Here is a 27,823-nt window from a genome sequence, read left to right as displayed (position 1 = left end):
GTGGTTAAAAAAACAAAATTTATTGACAATTTTGAAAAAAAAAAAATTAACTACATTTTTACTTCCTGCGATAAGATATATCCAACAACATATTTTTTTTTTTAAGTTTACCTTTTACAATCAATGCAGAGGGGTCACCCCACACTGTATGGGATAAATGCTCGGCTAGGGGGGAAAGCAATAGGTAAAATACTTACCATATTCCTTACTCTCACAGGCTTCCTTTGTGTGTCTGGTCCCCCATGCCACTTTGCCAATTGGCTGGTGAGGGCTCTCTGACGTCATCAGGTACAATGCAGGTGTAATAGTCCTGCATTGTACGGGAAGATGGAAAGGGCCCTTCCACATTCCAGAGCATCGAACAGCACAGGAGAGGAATATCATATGGTAAGTATTTGTACTTATTTCTTTACCCCCAGCCAAAGGAGCATTTAACCCATGCAGTACGGTGTTGACCCCAATGTACCCCAATGTATGAGTAATTTTAACTACAGCTCCAAGTTGGATTTTATGTGCAGATTAATGGAATTTTTTTTACACAGACAGTAATACATCAGAATGTTTTTAGGATGTGTTTATGAATGAGGTCAGTATAAAATGCGTAGGAGCTTCTCTTGTTGCTCCTGATACACAGAACAGGAATCGGCTGTCCAACTGACAGCTACGCATAGGATGCCTTAAAGCGGTATTCTGCATTGCGCTGTATAATGTATTATTGCTGGGATTTGTTGTTCCTCTGTAACTGTTGGTATTCTCCATTACCCCGTATAATGATTATAATGCGCGATGCAGATTACCACTGACCAGTTATAGAGGAACTACAAATCCCAGCAATAATACATTATACAGCACAATGGAGAATACCAGCAGCTATAGAGGAACAACAAATCCCAGCAATACATTATATAAAACGCAATGCAGAATACCAGCAGTTACAGAGGACTACAAATCCCAGCAATACTACATTATATAAAATGCAATGCAGAATACCAGCCCTGGTAAAACAACTTACCACACTCCGCCAACAAAACCGTGTATTTTTTTCCGACTGATTTTGGCTCTTGCATACACACGGTCGCACAAATGTTGTCGGAAATTCCCACAGCAAATGTCCGATGAAGCCTACACACGAAATTTCCGACAACAAGCACCCATCAAACATTTGTTGTCGGAAATTCCGAGCGTTTGTGCGCGGCATAAGAGTGCGCTCCCTGCACGCTCCCAGGATGGTAGCGTGCAGGGATAGGTAAGCTCCTGATGCATACTTGTGATTGGATGCTATCTGATCATGTGACTGCTGTGACAGGCAATTTCAGCAGTCACATGACCCCAATGCCCGCCTCTGCCTCCCAGCTTTTAGAACTCTTAGGCCTCGTACACACGGACAGACTGTCCGCTGAAAACAGTCCGCCTGACCGTTTTCAGCGGACAGTCCGCTGCCGGATTTCTGTCTGATGGTTGTACACACCATCAAACAGAAATCCGCGCGGATACGATACGCGGTGACGTGGCCGCGCCGTCGCCGCGACGATTACGTGGCGACGTGTGCGGCCCTGGAAGGTCAATGCTTCCACGCATGCGTCGAATCACTTTGACGCATGCGAGGGCTTTCGGCCGAGCGGACATGTACGGTGAGTCTGTACAGACGACCGAACATGTCCGACGGACAGGCTTCCAGCGGACATGTTTCTTAGCTGGACGGCTGGACGAATGTCCGCTGGAAACCTGTCCGGTCGGCCGTACACACGACCGAACATGTCTGCTGAAACTGGTCCTGGGCTGGGAGGGGTTCGGGGTGACAGGGTTAAATAAATTACCTACAAGCGGGAGTTCAAAAGTGCTCAAAAGACAAACAGTAAATACAAATAAATACAAGTGAATGCAGCCATATCATTAAGTGCATCTAAAAATAAAATGTAAATTTAAGTCCATTTGATATATTAAAACTTGTATCATATTCAGTAAATACAGACTCAATATTAACAGCATTAGAGGTAACTTATTTGGACCAGGCAAAAGTCTACAAATGTTTTTTCCTGGAGTTCACTTTAACTAGCCCAGGTTCTGATGAGGTCCTGTGATCTGGTATGCAGCTCAGGAATCTGTGAGGTTGAGGTGTTGATCTATACTGACCTACAGCTGATTGCCAGTGAAACATAGTCTCAAAATCTTACTGTATGAAGTTACCCTAAAAAGCAGAACTTCACCTAAAAAGGGACTTTCTGCCTTTCCTCCTCCACCCCTTCTCAACCATTTTTGGATTTATAATTTTTTTCTGGAGCGGGTACCTATTTCTGGCAGGTACCTGCTCCCACTTTCACTCAGCTCGCCAAGGCACACCTCCTTCCGCAAGCAACCTTCTTTGGCATGACACATTTTCCAGGAGGCTATGGGTCCGATGTGCCAGGAGGCTATGGGTCCGATGTGCCAGGAGGCTATGGGTCCGATGTGCCAGGAGGCTATGGGTCCCATGCAGATGTTTCCCGCCTGCAATTGAGAAGCGGGGGTGGGGGGGGGGGGGGGTTCTGCCACGAATTGAGAAGCGGGGGCGGGGGCCTTTACAAAAAAAAGGAGAAATAAAGAAAAATATATATTAAAAAGGGGGATAGCCATCCGGGGCCCTAAAGAAAGGCTTGCCAATAGAAGAGATGATTCTTCTGGATAGATAGAAGGGGAGGAGGTTTTGGGACTTTAAATCTCATTTAAAGTCCCAAAACCTCCCCCCCCTTCTATCCATTTACAGGGATGGAGTTTATCATATGCCTCATGTAAAGTCCCAACCTTATCCCCCCTTTTTCTACATTATCCAGGGATGGAGATGCGTTTCAGGAGTGGAATAAAGTGCCTCCACAGATTTACCACTGACAGTTAATTATGCATTGTCATTTTTTGACTAGCTGACCCAGGTTGATGTGGTCCGCTCTTGGTTTGGTGGTGTTTTGGTTTGGTAGGCATGATTAGTTCCACTCTTGTATTTCTTTAGTTTTTTCCAGTGCTCTTTTTTGCTAGACCAGCTATAGGTAGGGGCATGGTCAGGTGATCACCTTCCCCCTATCTATTGATTAGCACTCCTGTGCTCCTACTGAGAAGACTTTAAAATTCATAGTTAGGAACTGCAGTACACAGAGAGCCTTGACGGGGCCTGCAGCTTACACAGGTATTTGCAAATGCGTGCAACTAAACCTCTGTTTTTAATGCTTACAGCTAGACAGGTTAAAGCGGAGGTTCACCCATACCTTACACATTTTCCCCTTAGCTTCATGCTCGTTTTATCTAGGGGAATCGGCTATTTGTTTTAAAATATGATCCGTACTTACCCGTTTACGAGATGCATCCTCTACGTCGCTTCCGGGTATGGGCTGCGGGACTGGGCGTTCCTTCTTGATTGACAGTCTTCCACAATTCCACAACAAGTCGTCACAATTTTCCGAAAGAAGCCGAACGTCGGTGCGCAGGCGCAGTATAGAGCCGCACCGACGTTCGGCTTCTTTCGGCTACGAGTGACGCGATGGATGCGACCGTCGGAAGCCTCTCGGAAGACTGTCAATCAAGAAGGAACTCCCGCTCCCGAAGACCCATACCCGGAAGCGACGGAAGAAGATGCATCTCGAAAACGGGTAAGTACGGATCATATTTTAAAACAAATAGCCGATTCCCCTAGACCGAACGAGCAGGAATCTAAGGGGAAAAGAGAAAAAAAAAGGAATTGGGTGAACTCCCGCTTTAATTTGGTTTGTTGCTTTTTTGGCTGGTAACTTTGAGCCTGGGTATTATGGAAAAAAATGTTATATTCCATATATATATATTTAATTGCATTTTGCTAAAAACGCATCTCATTTAAAGTCCCAAAACCTCACAAAAAGTGAAACATACTTAGATCCACATGGTCTTTGGCACAATGTAGATTTTGGATCACTTATGCCCTGTACACACGATCGGACATCTGATGGAATCTAATCCGATGGATTTTTTTCATCGGATATCCGATTAAGCTGACTTTCATCAGTCTTGCCTACACACCATCGGTTAAAAATCCGATCGCGTCCAACGCGGTGACATAAAACACTACGACGTGCTGAGAAAAATTAAGTTCAATGCTTCCGAGCATGCGTCGACTTGATTCTGAGCATGTGTGGATTTTTGACCGATGGATTTCCCCACAGACGATCGTTTTTTTCTATCATTTTTTTAACCATAAAAAAAAATTTAAACAGGTTCTATTTTTTTTCACCGATTGATACAAAACAGATGGGGTCCACACACGATCGGTTCGTCCGGTGAAAACGGTCCATCGGTCCGTTTTCATCAGACAAACCGATCGTGTGTACAGGGCTTTACAGATGAGGTCCATGTAATGTAAGAGTCACTGGCCCTCCTAGAGAAAGAGCTTGGTATACATGATGAGATTATCGCACGAATAATCGTCAGATTTTTTTGCTGCATGCTAGTCTAATATCAAAAATGAAGAGGTTACTCAACGTATGAAAATTCTCATACGACAGAATTCAACTTCAGAAGTGATGTAATGTGTTGATGTTGAATTGTTTTGTAATGTATTCTTTCATTGCATGCGTAGTCTTGCTCTTACGTTTTTTTTTCAGATGAAAGTTGTGGTTACACTAGTTAAATGAAAACCGGGTGTTGCTTTCACTTGTAATAACATTTTGCACCTTCAGGTTTTGTAGTAAGGATCAGATAATCGGACGATCGTGTGTCGTACAAAATTTTACTCCTGGTTTTCTTATCATGTGCATGGGCCTTAACTCCCAGTAACCTTTAGGAGTTCCGATAGTAAGATGAGAGCTGCCAGCTGCCCCTGCAGCTACCTTTTCTTGACTTCCCAACAAGGGCCCTGATTCACAAAGCACTTGCGCGGACGTTTCTTCAGATACTGCACGTAAGTGCAAATATGCGCTGTCGTATCTGTGCGCCGTACCCACAAACTAAGATACGCCTAAAAACAGGCCTAATCCCGCCGACGTAACTTGCCTACGCCGGCGTAGGGTGGGCGCACATTTACGCTGGCCGCATGGTGGCGCTGCCATTGATTACCCATTCAAATATACAAATGAGGAAAATACGGCGAATCACGAACCTGCGCCCGCCCGACGCAGGCTACGAGAGGTGCGCGTAAGTTGTATGTCCGGCGTAAAGTTAAGCCCCATAAAGGAGGTGTAACTCAGCAGCAGACATGTAAAGGTCTGCATCAGGGAACAGAAGCCGGCGGTTTTTACGTAGTTTACATTGGACATGTGTCTGGATGGACATAGATTACGTTCATGGCGTAGGCAGGGATCTGGCTTATCTTAGGTAGTTGATCCGACGTGGTTATGAGCATGCGCACGGGGATGCGTCCACGACACGACGCATGCGCAGTTCGTTCAACGTACTTGTCTGGCTCTCAAACCATCATTTGCATGGGGTCACGCCTCATTTGCATGGCTCTGCATGGGGAAAGCCCGCTTCCACCTACGCTTAGGCAGCATTGGCTTTGTGAACTCCATGCTTGCCTCTCTGCGCTGCGTCGGCGTAGCATACAGGAGATGCGCTACGGCGGCATAAATGTGCGCCGCTGTCTGTGAATCCGGGCCAAGGTGTTTAAGCTTTTTTAATTTACTGTTGCTTTTGCTGACTTTCTAAAAATCTATTTCTGTGTATGTCTTGTATCATTTTTATTTTCATTAAAACGATATTTAAATATCATTAAAGCGGGGGTTCACCCTAAAACATCTATATACCGTTACATCCAGCATACTGCTGACATCGACAGTATGCTGGGTTTTTTTTTCCCGCTGTACTTACCGTCTTATCGTTGTTTTCACCCGGCTTCCGGGTTCTCGCTCCCCCGGGGAGTAGGTGTTCCCAAGACGAGGCATAGAGGATTGACGTGCGGGTAAAGCGCGTCACGCCTTCCGAAAATATCCGAGCTAGGACTCTGCACTTTACGGCGCCTGCGCAGTCAGCTCTACACGGCAGGCGCAGGCGCCGTATAGCGCCGTAAAGAGCCGAGTCCCAGCTCGGATATTTTCGGAAGGCGCGACGAGCTTTACCCGCACGTCAATCATCTATGCCTCGTCTTAGGAACCCTATTGCCCGCGGGAGTGAGAACTCGGAGCAAAAAAAAAAAAAACAGCATACTGCAGATGTCAGCAGTATGCTGGATGTAATGGCATATAGTTGTTTTTCAGGGTGAACCTCCGCTTTAAGTTGAATCTCTGAATGCTCTAATTTGAAAATTGAGGAACTCTGCCTTTCTGAAGAAACTATGGTGGTGTGAAAATCTGTTACATTAATGTCTGGGCATGGCAGCGAGTATTAGACTTTTTTAGGGGCCAAATCGCCACAGTGTGTGTTTGCTTTAAAATGTGTGGTGGTTTATTTATAACATGCATTTATATAGCAACAACAATTTATGCAATGCTTCACATACTGTACTGCAGCTGTTTTGTGTGTGACTGCTCAGTGTGCACACATGTGGAATATTGCTCTTAAGAGTTAATCTTTATTTACTGTTTTAACAAGTTTTTTTATTTTATATATATAAAAAAAATTACAAGCTTTGATGGCCCTACCAACTAGATAATATTTAGCAAATTTTACTAGTTATATTTTACCCGCTTGCCAACCAGCCGCTGTCATTAAACTGCGACGGGTTGGCACGGCTGCGCAAATCGCCGTAGGTGTACGCAGGCCAGATAGAGAGCAAGACGCTGGAGCCGATGTGCGTGGCTGGAGGGCGGGATGTCTGCCGGCCACCCGCGATCGCTCCACAGAGAGCAAGAACGGGGACCTGTGCATGTAAACAAAACAGATCCCCATTCTGACAGGGAAGTAGAGAGAGATCTGCTGCTCCTAGCAATTAGGAACAGCGATCTCTCTCCTCCTCCAGTCAGTCCATTCCCCCCACAGTTAGAAGCACTCATAGGGAACACTTACCCCTTGATTGCCCCCTAGTGTTAACCCCTTCCCTGCAAGTGACATTTATATAGTAATCAGTGGCTATTTTTAGCTCTGATCGCTGTATAAATATTACTGGTCCCAAAAAAGTGCTCCATCTGTCTGCCGCAATGTCGCAGTCCCGCTAAACATTGCAGATCGCCGCCATTACTAGTAAATAATGGATAAATAATAAAAATGCCATAAATCTATCCCCTATTTTGTAGACGCTATGGGCCAGATTCTCAGTCAGCGGCGTATCTTTGCCCGGTCGTAACGTATCCGATTTACATTACGCCTCCGCAACTTAGACGGGCAAGTGCTGTATTCTCAAAGCACTTGCTCCGTAAGTTGCGGCGTCGTAGCGTAAATCGGTCGGCGTAAGCCTGCCTAATTCAAATTTGGATCAGGGGGGCGGGTTTTATGTAAAACTACTGTGACCCGACGTGATTGACGTTTTTGCGGAACGGCGCATGCGCGTGTGCATTGCTCCAAAGTACGCCGCAAGGACGTCATTGGTTTCGACGTGAACGTAAATGACGTCCAGCCCCATTCACGGACGACTTACGCAAACGACGTAACTTTTTCAAATTTCGACGCAGGAACGACGGCCATACTTAACATTGGTACGCCGCACTTATGCCTCATATAGCAGGGGCAACTATACGCCGGGAAAAGCCTAACGTAAACGTCGTAACTTTACTGCGTCGGCCGCGTGTACGCTCGGGAATTCGCGCATCTAGCTAATTTGCATACTCAACGTGGAATTCGACGGAAGCGCCACCTAGCGGTCAACAAAAAAATGCAGTTAAGATCCGACGGCATAAGAGACTTACGCCTGTCGGATCTAATGGATATCTATGCGTAACTGATTCTAAGAATCAGGCGCATATATACGACGGGTCGGATTAGGACTTACGGCGTACATGGCGCTGCGCCGTCGTAAGTCCTTTCAGAATCTGGCCCTACAACTTTTGCACAAACCAATTATTATACGTTTATTGCAATTTTTTTACCAAAAATATGTAGAAGAATACATATTGACCTAAACTGATAAAGAAATGTGTTATTTTAAAATTTTTTGGGGGATATTTATTATAGCAAAATTAAAAAATATTGTTTTGTTTTTCCAAAATTGTGGCACTTTTTTGTTTATAGCGTAAAAAATAAAAACCGCAGAGGTGATCAAATACCACCAAAAGAAAGCTCTATTTGTGGGAAAAAAAGGACATACATTTTGTTTGGGTACGTCTCACGCCCACGCAATTGTCAGTTAAATCAACGCAGTGCCGTATCGTAAAAAATGGCCTGGTCATAAAGGGGCAAATCCTTCCAGTCCTAAAAGGGGTTGTATAGGTAAAAAAAAAAATTCCCTAAATAGCTTCCTTTACCTTAGTGCAGTCCTCCTTCACTTACCTCATCCTTCCATTTTGCTTTTAAATGTCCTTATTTCTTCTGAGAAATCCTCACTTCCTGTTCTTCTGTCTGTAACTACACACAGTAATGCGAGGCTTTCTCCCTGGTGTGGAGAAAGGCTCTTGAGGGGGGAGGGGGCGAGCAGGAGGGTCAGGACGCCCACTAAGGCCCCTTTTACATGGACGGACCATTCAGGTCCGCCTGTCAGTTTTGATGGCGGACCTGAACGGCCGCTCCATGCATCCCTATAGAGCGTCGGATATCAGCGGAGACATGTCTGCTGACATCCGTCCCGATCCGCTAAAAACGTCCCCATCCGTCCATGGCGGATCGGATCGGGTAAGATCTGATGAAAACAGACATGCTCTCCGTTTTCATCAGATCGCTGCATAGGAGACAGCGGCGCCCGACAAGCCCCACCCCGCTCAGTGAGCAGAGAGGAGCTTGTCATCCGTCGGCTCAGCGGAGATGTGCGGACTGATCTCCCGCTGAGCTGGCGGGAGCAGGCGGACTCCGTAGCGATGGATGAGGTAAGTGAAGGAGGACTGCACTAAGGTAAAGGAAGCTATTTAGGGAATTTTTTTTTTTACCTTTACAACCCCTTTAAGTGGTTCATGGGAAATATCAAAATAATTTTGTGAATCTGTGGCTATCGGTCTTCTGGGTACCACTAAAAATCCCCATGCGTGCCCACTGTGGCAAACATTTACTTTATGTGAATTACCATTTCTTTGTATTTAGGTAGCAGAAGTATATATTTAGTCAGATAAACTTTAACTGGTTGCCGACCAGCCGGCGTCGTTTTACGGCGGCAGGTCGGCTCCCCTGCGCGAGAGCCCGTAGCTATACGTCGCTCCCTGAAGCGTCCGACTCCCGTGCGCGTGCCCGGCGGTCACGATCACTGCTGGGCACCCGCGATTGCTCGTTACAGAACGGGGACTGGGAGCTGTGTGTGTAAACACACAGCTCCCGGTCCTGTCAGGGGAGAAATGACTGATTGTTCATACAATGTAAGAACAGTGATCTGTCATTTCCCCTAGTGAGGCCACCCCCCCTACAGTTAGAATACACCCAGGGAACATACTTAAAGGAGTTGTAAAGGAAATTACTATTTACAGGGTATAAAGACATAATAGTTGACTGATTCCTTTTAAAAATGATTAAAAATAGATAAAAATCAATCATATAATGTACCTGTAGTTTCAGTTTCGTTTTTGCATCTAGTTTACTGCTTCTGTGATGAACAGAGACAAAGAGCCAATACAGGGCAGTGATGGTTTGTAAAACGAAACTGATTGCTGTTGAGACACACAGTAATCACACCTCCTTGATTAGTGCCACAGAGAGAAAGCTTCCATGACTTTTTTCATCAGGAAACAGACTGTTCAGAACAGAGAAGGATTACAGCAACATCAGAGCAAAAACGAACAATGAGGACATGAAACCAGGACTGCGGTATGGTAAAGGAAGCTATTTAGCTAAAAAAAATTACTTTAGTGACCGTTTAACCCCTTCCCCGCCCCCTAGTGGTTAACCCCGTCACTGCCAGTGCCATTTTTATAGTAATCAATGCATTTTTATAGCACTGATCGCTATAAAAATGCAAATGGTTCCAAAAATGTGTCAAAAGTGTCCAAAGTGTCCGCCATAATGTCGCAGTACCAAAAAAAAAAAATGCTGATCGCCTCCATTACTAGTAAAACATTTTTTTATAAAAATGCCATAAAACTACCCCCTACTTTGTAAACGCTATAACTTTTGCGCAAACCAATCAATAAACGTTTATCGCGATTTTTATTTACGAAAAATATGTAGAAGAATACGTATCTGCCTAATCTGAGGAAAACATTTTTTTATGTATTTTTTGGGGATATTTATTATGGTAAAAAATATTCATTTTTTTTCAAAATTGTAGCTCTATTTTTGTTTATAGCGCAAAAACTAAAAACTGTAGAGGTGATCAAATACCACCAAAAGAAAGCTCTATTTGTGGGGAAAAAAGGACGCCAATTATGTTTGGGAGCGCAATTGTCAGTTAAAGCGACGCAGTGCCGAACCGCAAAAAGTACTCTGGTCTTTGACCAGCAATATGGTCCGGGGGTTAAGTGGTTAAACTAACAATCTACATTTTAAGAAATATTCACTTCCTGCTTTTGCACCAACATGTCTAAATTAGGGCACAAATAGGCACCAGAGTCTAACCACATTGCTCGATGTGCACTGTGCATGGTAATATTATGATGTAGCACCTTAACCAATGTGCACAAAAAATAAATCTGGTCCTAATGTCGCTTGTCAGCTGACAATAGCAAAAAGCAGGAATGGTAAATTGAAAGCTATGTGATCATTTTTGTGAATAGATATGTAGCGCTAAACCTCACAAGGGCCCCTGATTTCTGTCCCAGGTTTTGTAATGGCAGCCAGGCAAACAGCAACATTCACTTTTCTAGCTCAGAAACAGTCTACGGCAGAGATGGCGAACCTTTTTAAGCCATAGTGCCCAAACTGCAACACAAGACCAACTTATTTTTTTCAAATTGTCAAAACTAAATTGGACCTGCCAGCAGCTCTGTACAGAGGATGGGACTCATCACCCCTCTGAATGAGCCCTAAGGGACCAAAAACATACGATTCTGCCCAAAAAAACTTTGCGGCGGCGTAGCTTAGCGTGTTTACACTACGCCGCCGTAAGTTAGCGAGGCAAGTACATGATTTACAAAGTACTTGCCTGCTAAGTTACGGCGGCGTAGCGTAAATGCGGCGGGCGCAAGCGCGCTTAATTCAAATTCGGCTAAGGGGGTGTGTTTTATGTTAATGGGGCTTGACCTGACGTGATTGAAGTTTTTTTGGAACGGCGAATGCGCCTTCCGCCTACATTTCCCAGTGTGCATTGCGGCAACGTACGCCGCACGGGCCTATTGATTTCGACGTGGACGTAAATGACGTAAATCCCTATTCACGGACAACTTACGCAAATGACGTTAAATTTTCGAATTTCGAAGCGGGAACGGTGGCCATACTTTAACATTACTATTCGAACTATTTGTTGGAATAACTTTAGGCCTAATAAAGCGTTACGTAAACGGCGTATCTGTACTGCATCGGCCGGGCGTACGTTCGTGAATGGGCGTATCTAGTGATTTACATATTCTACGCCGACCGCAATGGAAGCGCCACCTAGCGGCCAGCCTAAATATTGCACCCTAAGATAGGACGGCGCAAGCCGTCGTATCTTAGATAGGTTTAAGTGTATCTCTGTTTGAGAATACACTTAAACTTAGGACCTAACTCTACCTGAATCTAGCTAGATATGTGGACCATTGGGCCCTACATCCAAGATGGAAATATTAATTATCTGTCGGTTCATAGAAGTGGTTTCTACTAATGTTCCAGTGGTGTCCTTCAAGGCAAAGCGCTGTGGACACAGCCTGCCTAGGCAACTAAATATGGTGCTGGATGCCCGCGCATGCGTGCGGCTCAGGGGTTTACCGCGTATGCGCAAAGCTGGCTCTGAAAAACAACTGAGCCTGGAGCGTAAGGAGCTGCCCGACATATTGCAGGGCCGCGATATGCGTTCCAAGCCCACTGGCACACGCGTGTGGCTCCACCAGTCCACGGGCAGAACTCCGCAGAAGCGAGGCTCTATGCGACACTGATGATGCCATCCAATGAGCCCCACGCTATGGGGCGGAGACAATCCAGCCCCATAGCGGAGATACTCCCCAAGCACCCCTAGTGCTGGGTAACACTTTTTGAAAAATAAAAAGTGCATTTTATATACATCTATATAGATCAGACCAAAATGAAGAGTAAAGAGGGACAAAGGGAGTTTGTTCCAAATCAGGTACAGTCCCTCCAAATCAGGGACAGTTATCAGGGAGCTACAGTATCTCACAAAAGTGAGTACACCCCTCACATTTTTGTAACTATTTTATTCTATCTTTTCATGTGACAATACTGAAGAAATTACACTTTTCTACAATGTAAAGTAGTGAGCGTACACAGTACAGTGTATAACAGTGTAAATTTTCTGTCTCCTTAAAATAACTTAACACACAGCCATTAATGTCTAAACCGCTGGCAACAAAAGTGAGTACACCCCTAAGTGAAAATGTCCAAATTGGGTCCAAAGTGTCAATATTTTGTGAGGCCACCATTATTTTCCAGCACCGTCTCAACCCTCTTAGGCATGGAGTTCACAAGAGCTTCACACGTCTCCGAAGGGAGGGGATCATGATCTGCTTCAGTATGTCACAGTACATGTTGGCATTCACGGTTCCCTCATTGAACTGTAGCTCCCCAGTGCCGGCAGCACTCATGCAGCCCAGACCCTGACACTCCCACCACCATACTTGACTGTAGGCAAGACACACTTGTCTTTGTACTCCTCACCTGGTTGCCGCCACACACGCTTGTCACCATCTGAACCAAATAAGTTTATCTTGGTCTCATCAGAGACCTTAGTCTGCTTGTCTTCAGCAAACCTTTTGCGGGCTTTCTTGTGCATCATCTTTAGAAGGGGCTTCCTTCTGGGACGACAGCCATGCAGACCAATTTGATGCAGTGTGCGGCGTATGGTCTGACCCCTCACCCCTTCAACCTCTGCAGCAATGCTGGCAGCGCTCATACGTCTATTTCCCAAAGACAACCTCCGGATATGACGCTGAGCACGTGCACTCAACTTTTTTGGTTGACTATAGTGAGGCCTGTCCTGAGTGGAACTTGTCCTGATAAACCGCTGTATGGTCTTGGCCACCGTGCTGCAGCTCAGTTTCAGGGTCTTGGCAATCTTCTTATAGCCTAGGCCATCTTTATGTAGAGCAACAATTCTTTTCAGATCCTCAGAGAGTTCTTTGCCATGAGGTGCCATTTTGAACTTCCACTAGTATGAGAGAGTGCGAGCGATAACACCAAATTTAACACACCTGCTCCCCATTCCCACCTGAAAAATTGTAACACTGAGGCCGCGTACACATGGTCGGTCAAAACCGATGAAAACGGACTGAAGGACCGTTTCATCACGTACAACTCATACGGCGGCACTCTAAAGGGGAAGTTCTATTCGCCTTTGGGCTGCTTTTAGCTGATTCCTTGTTAGTAAAAGACGATTAACGCTTTTTTGTCTGTTACGGTGTGATGAATGTGCTTACTCCATTATGAATGGTAGTTTTACCAGAACGGGCGCTCCCGTCTCTTAACTTGCTTCTGGGCATGCACGGGTATAAAACGTTGATTTTGCCCACACACGATCATTTTTTACAACATAAAAAACGACATTTTGAAAAACGACAAATGCAGCATGTTCGAATTTTTCAGAAGCCGAAAAACGATGTGAAGCCCACACACGATGATTTTAAATGACGTTTTAAAAAATTACGTTTTTTTACATGCCAAAAAACGACCTTGTGTACGCCGCATTATGCCTCGTACACACGATAGGTTAACCAGAGGACAACGGTCTGAAGGACCGTTGTCTTAGGTTAACCTATGAAGCTGACTGATGGTCCGTCCTGCCTACACACCATCAGTTAAAAAAATGATCGTGTCAGAACCCGGTGACGTAAAACACAACAACGTGCTGAAAAAAAAAAACGAAGTTCAATGCTTCCAAGCATGCGTCGACTTGATTCTGAGCATGCGTGGATTTTTAACCAATGGTTGTGCGTACTAACGATCGGTTTTGACCTATCGGTTAGCAATCCATCGGTTAAATTTTAAAGCAAGTTGACATTTTTTTAACCGAAGGTTAAATAACCTATGGGGCCCACACACGATCGGTTTGGACTGATGAAAACGGTCCATCAGACCGTTGTCCTCTGGTTAACCTATCGTGTGTACGAGGCCTTATACACATTCCTGGGGCATGAAAGTTGATTACATCAAAATAGTTACTTTGAGACTTCATGAACTTTTGACTAATCTTTAAGGCCACTTAACAATGTTGTTTTCTTCTTACAGTTCCCGTTTCTGGTAGTCATGTGCACTTGTTGCAGATTTATTTCTACATTGTATGCATCTTTAAAAATGAAAAACACATGTTTTATTTAGACAGATACATTTTGTTGCTGGAGCATGCAAATGCAAGCACATGTAAACTCAAGTTTTCAAAGGCAAAAAACGGCGTTTAAAACGCCCGGTTTTGCCGCGAATTGTGCTGCGCTTTGCCGCGTCCAGCGGCGTTTTACGGCGTTTGCGGCTATCAGCGTTTATAACAAAGACATTGTAGACCCTCCCAAAGCTTTGAAACGCAAAAACTTTTGTGTCTGAACCCAAAATTTTGCTTCTGAAAAAACAAGCCTAAACCCAACTGCTTTAAAACGCAAAAAAAACGTGAATGTGTGCATGGACACATAGGATAACATTAAATGTGTTCAGGGGCAGTTGAAAAAAATGCCCAAATGCCTCTGAACTCGAGTTTACCAGCGTCTCGTGTGCATGGGGCCTAAATCCCACAGCCAACCACACTTTAGTAAATTCAGTGCATAAGAAGAAGTCTGTGCGTGTAGGTGCACAGTGGATGGGTAGTGTGTTTGTGAGTATAAAGCTGGCCATACGCAGATGGAATTTTGGACAATTCTTGCTGCATTGGATTACATTTATTCCATGGGTGAACTTGTTGGCACCATCCAGATTTTTTTATTGACTTATGCTGTATGAGCCGGGTGGAAAATTCTCTGCTGCACAATGGCTGCAGTAACTGTCTGGGTATTCTGACAGCTGCAGCTGCAGGTGCTGTAGCTGTCAGAATACAATAGTCAGCACTGCAAATCCATCCATCTTCATTGTTTATCATGGATTAGGGAATTGACTGATTTCTCTCTTTCAGCCTGCAGGACTCAAAAAGACAAATCTTACCTTGTATGGCCAGGCCCATCCTAATAGCATCATGGGCCCCTGGGCACAGTAATGCACTGGGGCCCCTACCAACCTTCCCCAATTTAAACACCTACTTTCAAGAAATAAAGTATAAATAGTTGATAGAATTAAACATATATTCATTAGTACTTTCAATAAAATCGATTTTACAAAAGGAAAACATTCCATAAATCAAAGACTAGTCAACACAAAGAGCACGGGTGGAATGCAGAAGGGCACAATACTGGGATCAGGAGGGCACAGTATAGATTCTGGGACGCTTCCCGGGACACAACCATATCGGGACCATAGTAAAAAAGCATGACTGTCCCAGCAAATCCGGGACAGTTGGCAAGTATGATGTAATGCAAGATTATTGTGGGGCCCCCATGTACTTGGGGCCGCTGGGCAGTGCCCAGGCGTGCCCTTGCATTAAGATGGCCCTGTATATGGCCAGCTTGTTCGAGCATGCACCAGCAGCACATATCCATTATTAAATCAGACTGCACATATCCTTTATTAAATCAGACTTTCTCTCCCCAAAATATTAAATTTTATACATACACAGAGCTTTTTTTCTCAAAAAATAGGTGCAGGAACTCAACCACGACCCGTTCAGATTTCACAAACAGTAGAAGGGTCTTAAAGGGGCATTAAATACCAGAATTGCTTTACATGCATAGTGCAGAGTTCAGGGGGTTACAAAGCTGTCACTTGTAAACACAGAAACCAGACTTCTGTGTTTACAAGTGATTGTGGTGAGCAGGCACCAAAGGGTCTGAGCCAGAGGTGGTGGAACTGAGTTCCCCCTGAAAAAAAGCCCTGTACATACAGTATATATTTTCACACCAATCAGCCATAACTTTAAGACCACTGACATGTAAAGTGAATAACATTGATTATCTTGTTACAATGGCATTTGAAAGTGGGTAGGATTATTAGGCAGCAAGTGAACTGGGTCAAAGCAACTCCAAAGTTGATGCTCTTGTGGGATGTTCCTGTTCTGGTGTGGTCCATGATAGGAAAACTGGCAAACTGGCAACAGGATCATGGGCGTCCAAAGCTCGTTGATGCATGTGGGGGGCGAAGGGTGACCTGTGTAGACCAATTCAATAGTAGAGCTACTGTCGCTCAAATTGCTGAAAAGGTTAATGCTGGTTCCTATAGAAAGGTGTCAGAACACACAGTGCATCCCAGTTTGTTGTGTATGGGGCTGCATAGCCGAAAACCGGTCAGGGTGCCCATGCTGACCCGTGTCCACAGCCTAAAGTGCCTACAATGGGTATGTGAGCATCAGAACTGGATCACAAAACAATGGAAGAAGGTGGCCTGGTCTGATAAATTCAAGAATACTTTGAGGAACACAACAATGAGTTTGAGGCGTTGGTTTGATCTCAATCCAATCAAGCATCTGTGGGATGTGGCAGACCAACAAGTCCGATCCACGGAGGCGCCACCTCGCAACTTACATGACTTAAAGGATCTGCTACTGACAGCTTGGTGCCAAGTACCACAGCATACCTTAAGGCCTCGTACACACAACCGAGGAACTCGTCGGAAAAGACACATTGTTTTCCTCGACGAGTTCCTTGTTAGGCTTGTCGAGGAACTCGACAAGCTTGCTTTGCGTACACACCGTCAAGATAAAATCTTCTCGTTCTCAAACGCGGTGACGTACAACACATACAATGGCAGGGGAAGTTCGATTCCACTGGCACAACCCTTGGGGCTGCTTTTGCTAATCTCATGTTACTGCGTGTTAGGTAAAAGTTTGGTGAGAGACGATTCGCGCTTTTCAGTCTGTTACAGCGTGAAAAATGTGTTATCTCCACACAGGTTTCTTAGCATACACACACTCGAGTTTCTCGTCGAAAACCAGCCCGACGAGGAACACGACGAGGAAATTGAGACTCCCGTTGAGGAAAAAGAGAACTTGTTCTCTTTTTTCCCTCGTAGAGTTCCTCAACAGTTTCCTCAATGAAAAACGTACACACGACCGTTTTCCTTGGCAAAAAAGCTCTGCCACCAAGTTTCTTGATGGATTCTGTCGAGTTTCTCGGTCGTGTGTACGAGGCCTCAGAGGTCTAGTGGAGTCCATGCCTTGGTGGGTTTGAGTGCAGGGGTGGCCAACCAGTGGCCAGGGGGCCACATGTGGCCCGTGGAGCCCTCTGATATGGCCCATGACCTCCTGTCTGGAATGGCGGGTTGGCAAGCCCAGATCGCAGGTTGCCGCCCCGCCATACCACAGCATAAGTGTTGTGAATGAAGTTGCTGGCAGAGGAAGAAAGTGGCTGTGGAGCAGAGCCCCATAAGCCAATGCTTCCTCTACAGCGCTGGCTTTTGCCACAGGTGGAGTCTATGGAAAAGTTCAGCTAACCCGCAGGATAGACACAGGTGCACTACACTCAGGGCCGTCTTAATAGCATCATGGGCCCCTGGGCAAAGTAATGCTCTGGGGCCCCTACAACGATGACAGTGCAGGTAAACTGACATCAAGTAGGTAGGAGGCAGACTGCCTCCCCTGTGTATCTATCACTCTCATTGCCATCATGGGGCCCCCAAATTTAGGGGCAGCGTGGGCTCAAGGATAAGCTGCTTTGGGGAAAGTGCAGGGGCCCCCCATGCAGCTGGGGCCCCTGGGCAGTGCCCAGGTGTGCCCTCTCATTAAGACAGCCCTGACTACACTGCAACCGCAGTGTGGGTAAACTGCAGCACATCAGTGTGAAAGCAGTCTTAGGCCCTTTTGACACGACCAGCCCAACCAAATGGGACCCTCAATTCACCTCTATAGAGAGTCAGATGTCCGTTTACGCCCACCTACCTCCAATCCGAAAAACATAAGGGAGATCATCCCCTTTTATCAGGGTGGATCAGAGGGCCTATAGAGTAGCTTTTGACCTGTCATCTACCCGCTCCACTCATTGTGGCCCGCGACTGGTAACCAAGTTGGTTAAGTGGCCCTCACTCTTCAAAAGGTTGGGCACCCCTGTTTTAGTGGGTGATCATAATATCATGGTTGATCAATGAATATATACTTGCTAGATTGTTTTTTTTCCCCATGAATCCGGAAAGCAGATTACACAAGAAATATACTTGAATGCGACCCTGGAGGTAGTGCATTTCCGCCTGTGTGAATGTCTGCCGAAGATGCAGTCTCTTAATAAATTACAATATACGTAGAAGCGCTGGTGGTGGTCTCAATTCTGCATCCACACGGTGTGGAGTCATGTTTTGTGTACATAAGTACATACTCTCACATTCATTCACAATGCATTTATGTCCAAAGTCAACATAAAGCAAAATACAACACTAAATATTCTCACTCACACCCAGCTAACTCTATTAAAAGGCATTTGGTTAAAAAATGAGACTTACCGTACACTTGTGAAACGCTGAAAACAAATATGTTGGCCAGGGTCCAGAGAACGCAGAGCTCCATCGGGCAGCAGTGTAAATCTCAGTGCAGCAAAGACGAATGATTTTTAAGGAAAGTTTGTAAAGCTCTCTCACTTATCGCAAACTTTGTGGAAACAATAGAGGGAAGGAAGTTGATTGGTAATAAGGTGGACGGGGAATTTTTGTGAGATGAGAATGTTTTAGTTCTGGATAGAGCGGGTGAGAGCTAGAGTGAAGATGGGCAAAGTATTCTAATAAGGACAAACAGAGGTTATGATGGCGTGGGAGGGATAAGAGGGGTACGGGAACTAGAGAATAAAGCTATAGATAGGAAAACGAAACCTGCACTGAGTGGAGTACGGAGGTTGTCATTGCTCAGCTGTTTCTGGAAATGCAAAGTGTCTGGCTGTCCCTGGCTTCACTGAACAAATTGTAAAGTCACAGCCCCTGATTTGCACACTTGTTCAAAGTCAGTGGGATTGATTTACTAAAGGCAAATAAAACAGACAGGGGGGAGGGGGGGGCTCTCTAAGTGTAGTATTAAAACAGTAACATTTATTGCACAAGATTAAAGGAGTTTTCCACCCATTTTTTAAGTTTATTAAAAGTCAGCAGCTACAAAAAGTGTAGCTGCTGGCTTTTAATAAACAGACACTTACCTGCACCACGGCTCCAGCGACGCACCGGCCGGGGCTCCACTCCTCGCCCCCCCCCTTCATTTCTAGTGTGGGCACCCGGCAGTGACAGCTTTCGGCTTCACGGCCGGGCACCCACTGCGCATGCGCGAGCGGCGCGGCGCTGTCCGATTGGACAGGCGCTCGCCTACAGGGAGGGGCTGTGAAAAGGCGATTAAGCTAATCGCCTTTCCAGCCCCTCGGCGGAAGGAGGAAGTGGGACAGGAAGTCCCCTTCTCCTGAAGCCCCCACTCCCCCCCAAAAAAATTACATGCCAAATGTGGCATGTAAGGGGGCGAGGAGTGGGTTAAGAGGAAGTTCCATTTTTAGGTGGAACTCCACTTTAAAAACACTTACAAGATATAAGTGGGAGTCATGCTCATCATAAGTAGTCCTGTAGTCCTGGCAGTTCTGTGCATCTCAGGCCTTGTACACACGACCGAGTTTCTCGGCAAAAACCAGCAAGAACCTTGCTGGGAGATATTTTTTTGCTGATGAAACCGGTCGTGTGTACATTTTCGTCGAGGAAACTGTCGAGAAACTCGACGAGCCAAAAAGAGAGCAAGTTCTCTATTTCCTTGATGGGAATGGAGAAAATTGGCTTGTCGAGTTCCTCGACAGCCTAACGAGGAACTCGACGAGCAAAACGATGTGTTTCGCCCGTCGAGTTTTTCGGTCGTGTATACGAGGCCTCACAGGCTCCTCGCACAATCCGGGTTTAGCTGGGAAAGGTTCTGGTGTGATGTTGTGCTGAATAAACTGTACATTCAGGAAAACCAGGCTAGAAGGCAAATAGACTGTGCACTTTGCAATATCATTTACTCCAGAGCTTACTAAATGAGAGGAAGCTCTGCTGACTTCCATCATCCAATCATGTGCAAGCAAACATGCCTTTTTTTTTTCTTTTTCTTGCACATAATTGGACATTCTTTGCAAAGTGTAGTTTCACCTCATTTACTAAGCTCTAGAGAAATATCCTTGCAGAGTGCATTTCCATTTGCATTCAAAAATTATTAAATAGTCCCCTTTCTACCTCTGGCACCCTGCTGAACAAATGTGGCCTGAGGTGCCCGGGCCTCTGCTTCCGAGTGCAGCATTACTACACTTGTTTCCAGAGGATGGGAGTCTTCGCTCTGCCTCTGGGCACCCCTGCTGAATTGGCAGGCCTGGGCCTGATACAGGAGAGCTGATGCTACCTCCTTGCTGGTCATATTGTAAGGGGGTTTCTCCAGTTAGACATTCTCTGTAAGTTAAGGTGACCAGATTTTTTAAATGAAATCCGGGGACATATTTTTTCTTTACTGGTAATGGCAACAATCAGCGACTCTCTGCCCGTTGCCGCCCGCCTCACAGCCTTTCAAGTCTTACTCTTCGGGCCCCGGCTACTACTGAATGGGGAGCGGAGGAAGATCACTCCACAAGGGAAGGCGAGGAGATAGGCAGGTGGCTGGCAAGGATTTGAGCCAAGGCAGAACAACATGCAAGAAAAGCTGAATGGGCATGCACCCGAAACTGAAGAAATATTCCCTCCGCTCCGACCAGCACATGATCATCAGAAAGGGGCACAGATAATGGGAAAAATACAACCCCCCTATGCTAGTAGGCACAGCGGAGCGGGGGTGTAATATTTTTTTTATTTTATTTCTGCACTGATTGTCATTGAAATTGCCCCTGCCCCTTATTAAATCCAATCTGGGGACAAAACCAGGGACAGACTTGGTCCGGGGACAGTGTCCTCAATCAGGGGACTGTCCCATGAAACTGGGGATGTCTGGTCACCCTACTGTAAGTCTCCTAGTCAGTTTATGTGGTTGTGGCCATCAGGTCTTACAAGGGATACTGCGGGGTAATTGAAGGGGCTGCCAGAAAATCACTTGGGGCAGTTTAGAGGTATTTATTGCTGCTCAAAGGTTCAACCTTGCTGATCATCTTTTCCTACAGAAAATAAGGAGCAGAGATGAGTTCAGATCCCAGTCTGAACCCATGTGAGCAAACCCTACAGAAAGCGGTTACCTGTATTGGGCTCATCATCAGTTGGGGCATTCCCTACAGACCCTAAGCATGCATACATGCAGTGGGGAGGAATGCCTATGATTGGCCCATTACAGTGACAATTTCTTGGTGGGCTTGATCAGTTGGGTTCAGACTAGGATCCGAACATGTCTGAGTTCATTCCTAGCCAAGATGACAGGGTCTGTCTGACTGACTGAAGACAATAGGTTCATCAATCTTTGATGATGTAACAACCACAGTGCTCCCGGCAGCTAGACTGTGTGATTGCTCCAGCGACCTAAAGCAAACAGTAAACTCATTGGGCCAGATTCTCAAAGGCGTTACGACGGCGCAACACCATTAGCGTCGTCGTAACACCTCATCTGGCCCCGGGTATCTATGCGACTGATTCTCAGAATCAGTTGCGCATAGGTACCCATTAGATCTGACAAGCGTAAGGCTGTTACGCTGTCAGATCTTAAAAGTAATTGTTTTTCCCGCCGCTAGGTGTCGCATCGTCGCTTTTCCCAGTCGTCTATGCAAATGAGGTAAGTACGGCGATTCCCGAACATACGCGAGGTCGACGCAGCGAATTAACGTCGTTTGCGTAGCGTACCCGACGCGTAAGGTTGCCCCTGCTAATTAGCAGGCGCAACCAATGTTAACTATGGCCGTCGTTCCCGCGTCGAATTGAATAAAAATTACGTCGTTTGCGTAAGACGTCCGTGAATGGCGCTGGACGCCATTTACGTATACATCTAGGCAAATGACGTCGGGGCGACGTCATTTAGCGCAATGCACGTCGGGTAATTTACCCGACGGAGCATGCGCAGTACACTCGGCGCGGGAGCGCGCCTAATTTAAATGGTGCCCGCCCCATTTGAATTGGGCGGGCTTGCGCCGAGCAATCTAACGCTACACCGCCGCAAGTTTACAGGTAAGTGTTCTGAGAATCAGGATTTAAACCTGTAGACCTGCGGCGGTGAAACGTAGAGCTCATACATTACGCTGCCCAGGAGCAACGCTAATGTATGAGAATCTGGGCCATTGAGTGGTTTAGTAGCTAATTAAACTTTATTTTTTAAATCCATACAATAGAGCATTCTAGAAGTGCCAGGATAGCTCAGTCGTTAGAGCATCAAACTTTTAATCTGAGGGTTGTGATCCCTGTTCAGGCGAAAGCTTTTATAACATGGATTTCATAGTACAGAATAATGTAATGAGCTAGATAAAAATGCACCTTCAATTTGGAACTTCTAATTACAAACTGCACTTGTGACATGATTACTTAACTACATTGGCCCGGATTCAAGAAGCAATTGCGCCTGTGTAACCATAGGTTACACAGCGCAATTGCTTACTTCCCCCGGCGTTACGAATGCTCCTGATTCAGGAACATCGTAACGCCGACTGCAGCCTAAAATCTGCGTGGCATAAGGCTCTTATGCCACGCATATCTTAGGCTGCATTCTTGCGATGGCCGCTAGGGGGCACTCCCATTGTGCTCAGTGTATAGTATGCAAATTGCATACTAATACCGATTCACAATGTTTTGCGAGCCCTGCGTACGCAATTTACGTCGTTTCCGTATGTCGTGTTTAGCGTAAGGCTGCCCCTTCTAATAGCAGGGGCAGCCAATGCTAAAGTATACCCGTCGTTCCCGCGTCGCAACGTTCGATTTTTACGTAATTTGCGTAAGTGATTCGTGAATGGCGCCATTCACGTTCACTTTGAAGCAAATGACGTCCTTGCGACGTCATTTGCCGCAATGCACGTCGGGAAAGTTTCCCGATGGAGAATGCGCTCTACGCTCGGCGCGGGAGCGCGCCTAATTTAAATGATTCCCGCCCCCTACGGGATCATTTACATTAGGCGCCCTTACGCAGGGCAAGTTTACACAGCGCACACGCAATTTACGGAGCTACTGCTCCGTGAATCGCGGGTAGCGCAGGAAATTTGCGAGGGCGCAGGGCAAAAACGCTGCCCTGCGCCTCCGTAACTAAGGGGCAAATCTACCTGAATCCGGGCCATTGATGTTATCTGGGAGCAGGCCGACAAGCAGGAAGAATGACTTTGAGATGAGTTTGAGTTCTACTACCATGGTGGTGGTGGCCTTGAAGGTACACAGCTCTGCAGAATAGATGCCAAATGAGCTACTACAGAAAACCTTCCATCATTGCTATATCAGTCACAAATTAGCATTACATGGCTAGATTCAGGTAGCCCTGCGTAACATTGTATGGGCGTAACGTATCTCCGAAACGTTACGCCGCCGTAATATTCATAAAGAACTTGCGCCCTAAGTTACGGCGGCGTAACGTATGTGGGCCGGCGTAAGCCCGCCTAATTCTAATGGGGATGATGTGGGCGTGTTTTATTTAAATTATTGTTGAACCTGCGTATTTTAAGTTTTTTATGAATGGCGCATGCGCCGTTCGTGAAAGAATCCCAGTGCGCATGCTCGAAATTCCGCCGCAAATCGTCATTGCTATTGTCGTGAATGTAAATTACGTCCACCCCTATTCGCGAACGACTTACGCAAACAACGTAAAAAATTAAAAATTCGACACGGGAACGACGTCCATACTTAACATTGCGTACGCCTCATAGAAGCAGGAGCAACGTTACGAAGGAAAAGCCTTACGGGCGCACGTACGTTTGTGAATCGGCGTATCTAGGTCATTTGCATATTCCACGCCAAAAACGGCGGAAGTGCCACCTAGCGGCCAGCGTAAATATGCACCCCTACGCCAGTCGGATCTTAGCCTAATTTTGGCGTATCTTGCTTTCTGAATACAGAAAGAAGATACGCCGGCGCAGCTTTGAATTTACGCGGCGTATCTATAGAATCTAGCCCATACTGTCTAAATCAGGGGTAGGCAACCCCCGGCACACAAAGCCTCTTTTGCCGGCACTAGACTCTCTCCCCATCAGCAGAGCAGCACAGGGAAGTGTCAGGCCTCGTACACACGACCAAGTTTCTCGGCAAAAAACAGCAAAAACCTTGCTGGGAGATATTTTTTTGCTGAGGAAACCGGTCGTGTGTACATTTTCGTTGAGGAAACTGTCGAGAACCTCGTCGAGCCAAAAAGAGAGCAAGTTCCCTATTTCCTCGACGGGAGTCTGATAAAAAGTAGCATTTGTAATGGAGATAACACATTTTTAAAGCTGGTGGGACAGATGAGCAGGGGGTTACAGTGGTGGGCCAGGAGAGCAGGGGGAACAGAGGTGGGGCAGAAGAGCAGGGGGGTACAGAGGTGAGACAGGTGTGCAAAAGGTACAGTGGTTGGGCAGGTGAGAAAAGTGGGTACATTGATGGGGCAGATGAGCAGGGGGTTACAGTGGTGGGACAGAAGAGCAAGAGGGTACAGTGGTGGGGCAGATGTGCAGGGGGTACAGTGGTGGGAGGGATGAGAAGGGGGTTTGGCAGTGGGACAGAAAAGCAGGAGGTACAGTGATGGGGCAGATGAGCAGGGGGTTACAGTGGTAGTACAGATGAGTAGTGGGGGTTCAGTGTTGGGGCAGAGGAGAAAAGAGGTACATTGGTGGGACAGAGGAGCAGGAGGTTACAGCGGTGGGGCAGAGGAGCAGGGGGGGTACAGAGGAGGGGCAGATGTGTAGAGGATAAAGGAGGTACATTGGTGGAACACATGAGCAGGGGGTTACAGTGGTGGGGCAGAAGAGCAGGGGGTACAGTGGTGGGATAGGTGTGCAGAGGGTACAGTGGTGGGATAGGTGTGCAGGAGGTACAGTGGTGGGGCAGATGAGCAGATAAGTTCAGTGTTGGGACAGATGAGAAGATGGTTTAGCAGTGAGACAGAAGAGCATGAGTGTATGGCGGTGGAGCCGATGTGCAGGGAGGTGCAGTGGTGGGGCAGATGAGAAAGGAGGAACACTGGTGGGACAGATGAGCAGGGGGTTACAGTGGTGGGACAGATGAGCAGGGGGTACAGAGGTGGGGCAGATGTGAAGGGGGTTACAGTGGTGGGCAGATGTGAAGGGGGTTACAGTGGTGGGCAGATGTGAAGGGGGTTAGAGTGGTGGGGCAGATGAGAAAGGGGGTACATTGTTGGGGCAGATGAGCATGGTGGTACAGTGGTGGGGCAGATGTACAGGGGATTACAGTGGTGGGGCAGATGTACAGGGGGTTACAGTGGTTGGGCAGATGAGCAGGGGGTTACAGTGGTGGGGCAGATGAGCAGGGGGTACAGTGGTGGGGCAGATGAGCAGGGTGGTACAGTGGTGGGGCAGATGTTCAGGGGATTACAGTGGTGGGGCAGATGTGCAGAGGGGTACAGTGGTGGGGCAGAGGTGCAGGGTAGTACATTTATGGGGCAGATGCGTAGGGGGGTACAGTGGTGGGGAAAATGAGCAAGGGGGTACAGTGGTGAAACCGATTTTGAAGTTGACATATTTTTGTTATAAAATCGACATGCTCAATTTCTTTGAAAACATTTTTCGGCACACTATACTCAAAAGGTTGCCTACCCCTGGTTTAAATGATAACATGTCCTAGTTAACAAGTTGTAGAAAAGCTTTTAATTGTGTCACCTTTTTCACAGGGGTCCATGATACGCCTAAATGTGTTTACACCACTTCTTCATAAGCATTTGTATATGTTAATTATGCTAGTTTGTTTTTTTTCACTGAAAAGGTAGTTTTCTTAAACATATGGGCAAATATATTTGGACAAACAAAATTGTCTGTACTATGTTGCGTATCACTTCTCTGCTCCCAGATTATTAGTCCGTACCATTAATTTTAGTCCATGAGCTTGAAAAATGCTAAAATTGGCCTGGCCGCAAAATGCTTGATTAAAGTGATGTAGCACCCTGGTGTTTAGGCAGGGTTGCTAGTAAATTTACCTGCCAAGTGATAGTTGCCTTGGCCAATTGGTAGGAGGTCAATTGATTCCACCCTAATTCTGGATTTGCTGAACTTCTCTCTTCTGTCACTAGATGGCCAGGTATCTGGTGGCATTAGATAAGACAAGGGCATTGCAAGGACAGATTAGGAATAGATGGGGTGTCTTCAGCCAATGGGTTGGGATTTTCTTGGGTCCCTTGGCCTGTTGGGAGAACCTATTTATTTGGGTGAGGTCAGGTGATCGGGGTTCTGTGCCACCTGGATGGCTGCCTGGGTGGACATGTGTTGTACAGCCCAGCTGCTAGGCTGGAGCCTGAAGCCTCGTACACACAACCGAGGAACTCGACGGGCGAAACACATCGTTTTCCTCGTCGAGTTCCTTGTTAGGCTGTCGAGGAACTCGACAAGGCAAGTTTCTCCATTCCCATCAAGGAAAAAGAAGACATGCTCTCTCTTTGGCTCGACGGGATCCTCGACAGTTTCCTCGTCGAAAAATGTACACACGACCGGTTTCCTCGGCAAAAAAAAAATCCCAGCAAGTTTCTTGCTGGTTTTTGCCGAGAAACTCGGTCGTGTGTACAAGGCCTGAGCCTATCCCGGGGACATCTGGCTGTTAGGCTGTCTGAGGGTCTATCCAGAAGCAAGAGAGCAGCTCAGGGTTGGGATTGCGGCTTGCAGTCCAACCAGAAGTAACAGTTCTGCCGACCAGGGAACATGTCGTGGTCGGAGGTAGAGGGGAAGCTGTCGCCACTTAAGAGGCCAACCACCTTATTACCAGGGACCACAGTGAGTAACTGAAGCAAGTACCAGAGCAGTATTCTCACCAGCCGGGGATGGTGAAGAAGTGGCAAACTTCAGCAGATGTCAAGCCAGGGAACCAGCCAGTAGAAGTGACGCTTGCAGAGCAATTTTGTGTGCCAAGCCAGGTACGTGGGGTAACGCTTGAGGAGTATCTGTGAGTGCCAAGCTAGGGACCCAGCAGGGACGTGGGGCATAGTTGCCAACATTTGAAAAAAAATTCCAGGGACACTTTGCAGCACAGCTATTAATTACCACACTCACTTCCCCGAAGCTCCACCCACTCCGCATAATCTTCGCCTAACCCTGCATCACTAGACCCCTTTACATTACACAGAACACTGCACCTCTGGACCCCTTTACATTACACAGCACCCTGCACCTCTCTACCCCTTTACATTACACAGCACCTTGCACCTCTGGGCCCCTTTACATTACACAGCACCCTGCACCTCTGGACCCCTTTACATTACACAGCACCCTGCACCTCTGGACCCCTTTACATTACACAGCACCCTGCACCTCTGGACCCCTTTACATTACACAGCACCCTGCACCTCTGGACCCCTTTACATTACACAGCACCCTGCACCTCTGGACCCCTTTACATTACACAGCACCCTGCACCTCTGGACCCCTTTACATTACACAGCACCTTGCACCTCTGGACCCCTTTACATTACACAGCACCCTGCACCTCTGGACCCCTTTACATTACACAGCACCTTGCACCTCTGGGCCCCTTTACATTACACAGCACCCTGCACCTCTGGACCCCTTTACATTACACAGCACCCTGCACCTCTGGACCCCTTTACATTACACAGCACCCTGCACCTCTGGACCCCTTTACATTACACAGCACCCTGCACCTCTGGACCCCTTTACAT

General features: G+C 46.6%; 1 protein-coding gene across 1 annotated transcript in view; it reads right to left on the bottom strand.

The window, feature by feature from the left end:
- The window catches only part of LOC120933283 (intercellular adhesion molecule 5-like), a 61,682-nt gene extending 42,736 nt beyond the window's left edge, over window positions 1-18,946 (bottom strand). Inside the window, exon 1 of the mRNA XM_040346408.1 lies at window positions 18,583-18,946. Within this exon, the coding sequence (XP_040202342.1) occupies window positions 18,583-18,646 (64 nt within the window). The 5' untranslated portion in view covers window positions 18,647-18,946. The remainder of the gene's footprint in view (window positions 1-18,582) is intronic.
- Between the last annotated feature and the right edge of the window lie 8,877 nt (window positions 18,947-27,823).

This window comes from Rana temporaria, chromosome 3 (genome assembly GCF_905171775.1).
Source record: "Rana temporaria chromosome 3, aRanTem1.1, whole genome shotgun sequence".
In the NCBI taxonomy this organism is placed as follows: domain Eukaryota; kingdom Metazoa; phylum Chordata; class Amphibia; order Anura; family Ranidae; genus Rana; species Rana temporaria.
Note: the sequence above shows the minus strand (reverse complement) of the source record. Positions and strands in the feature narration are given on the sequence as shown.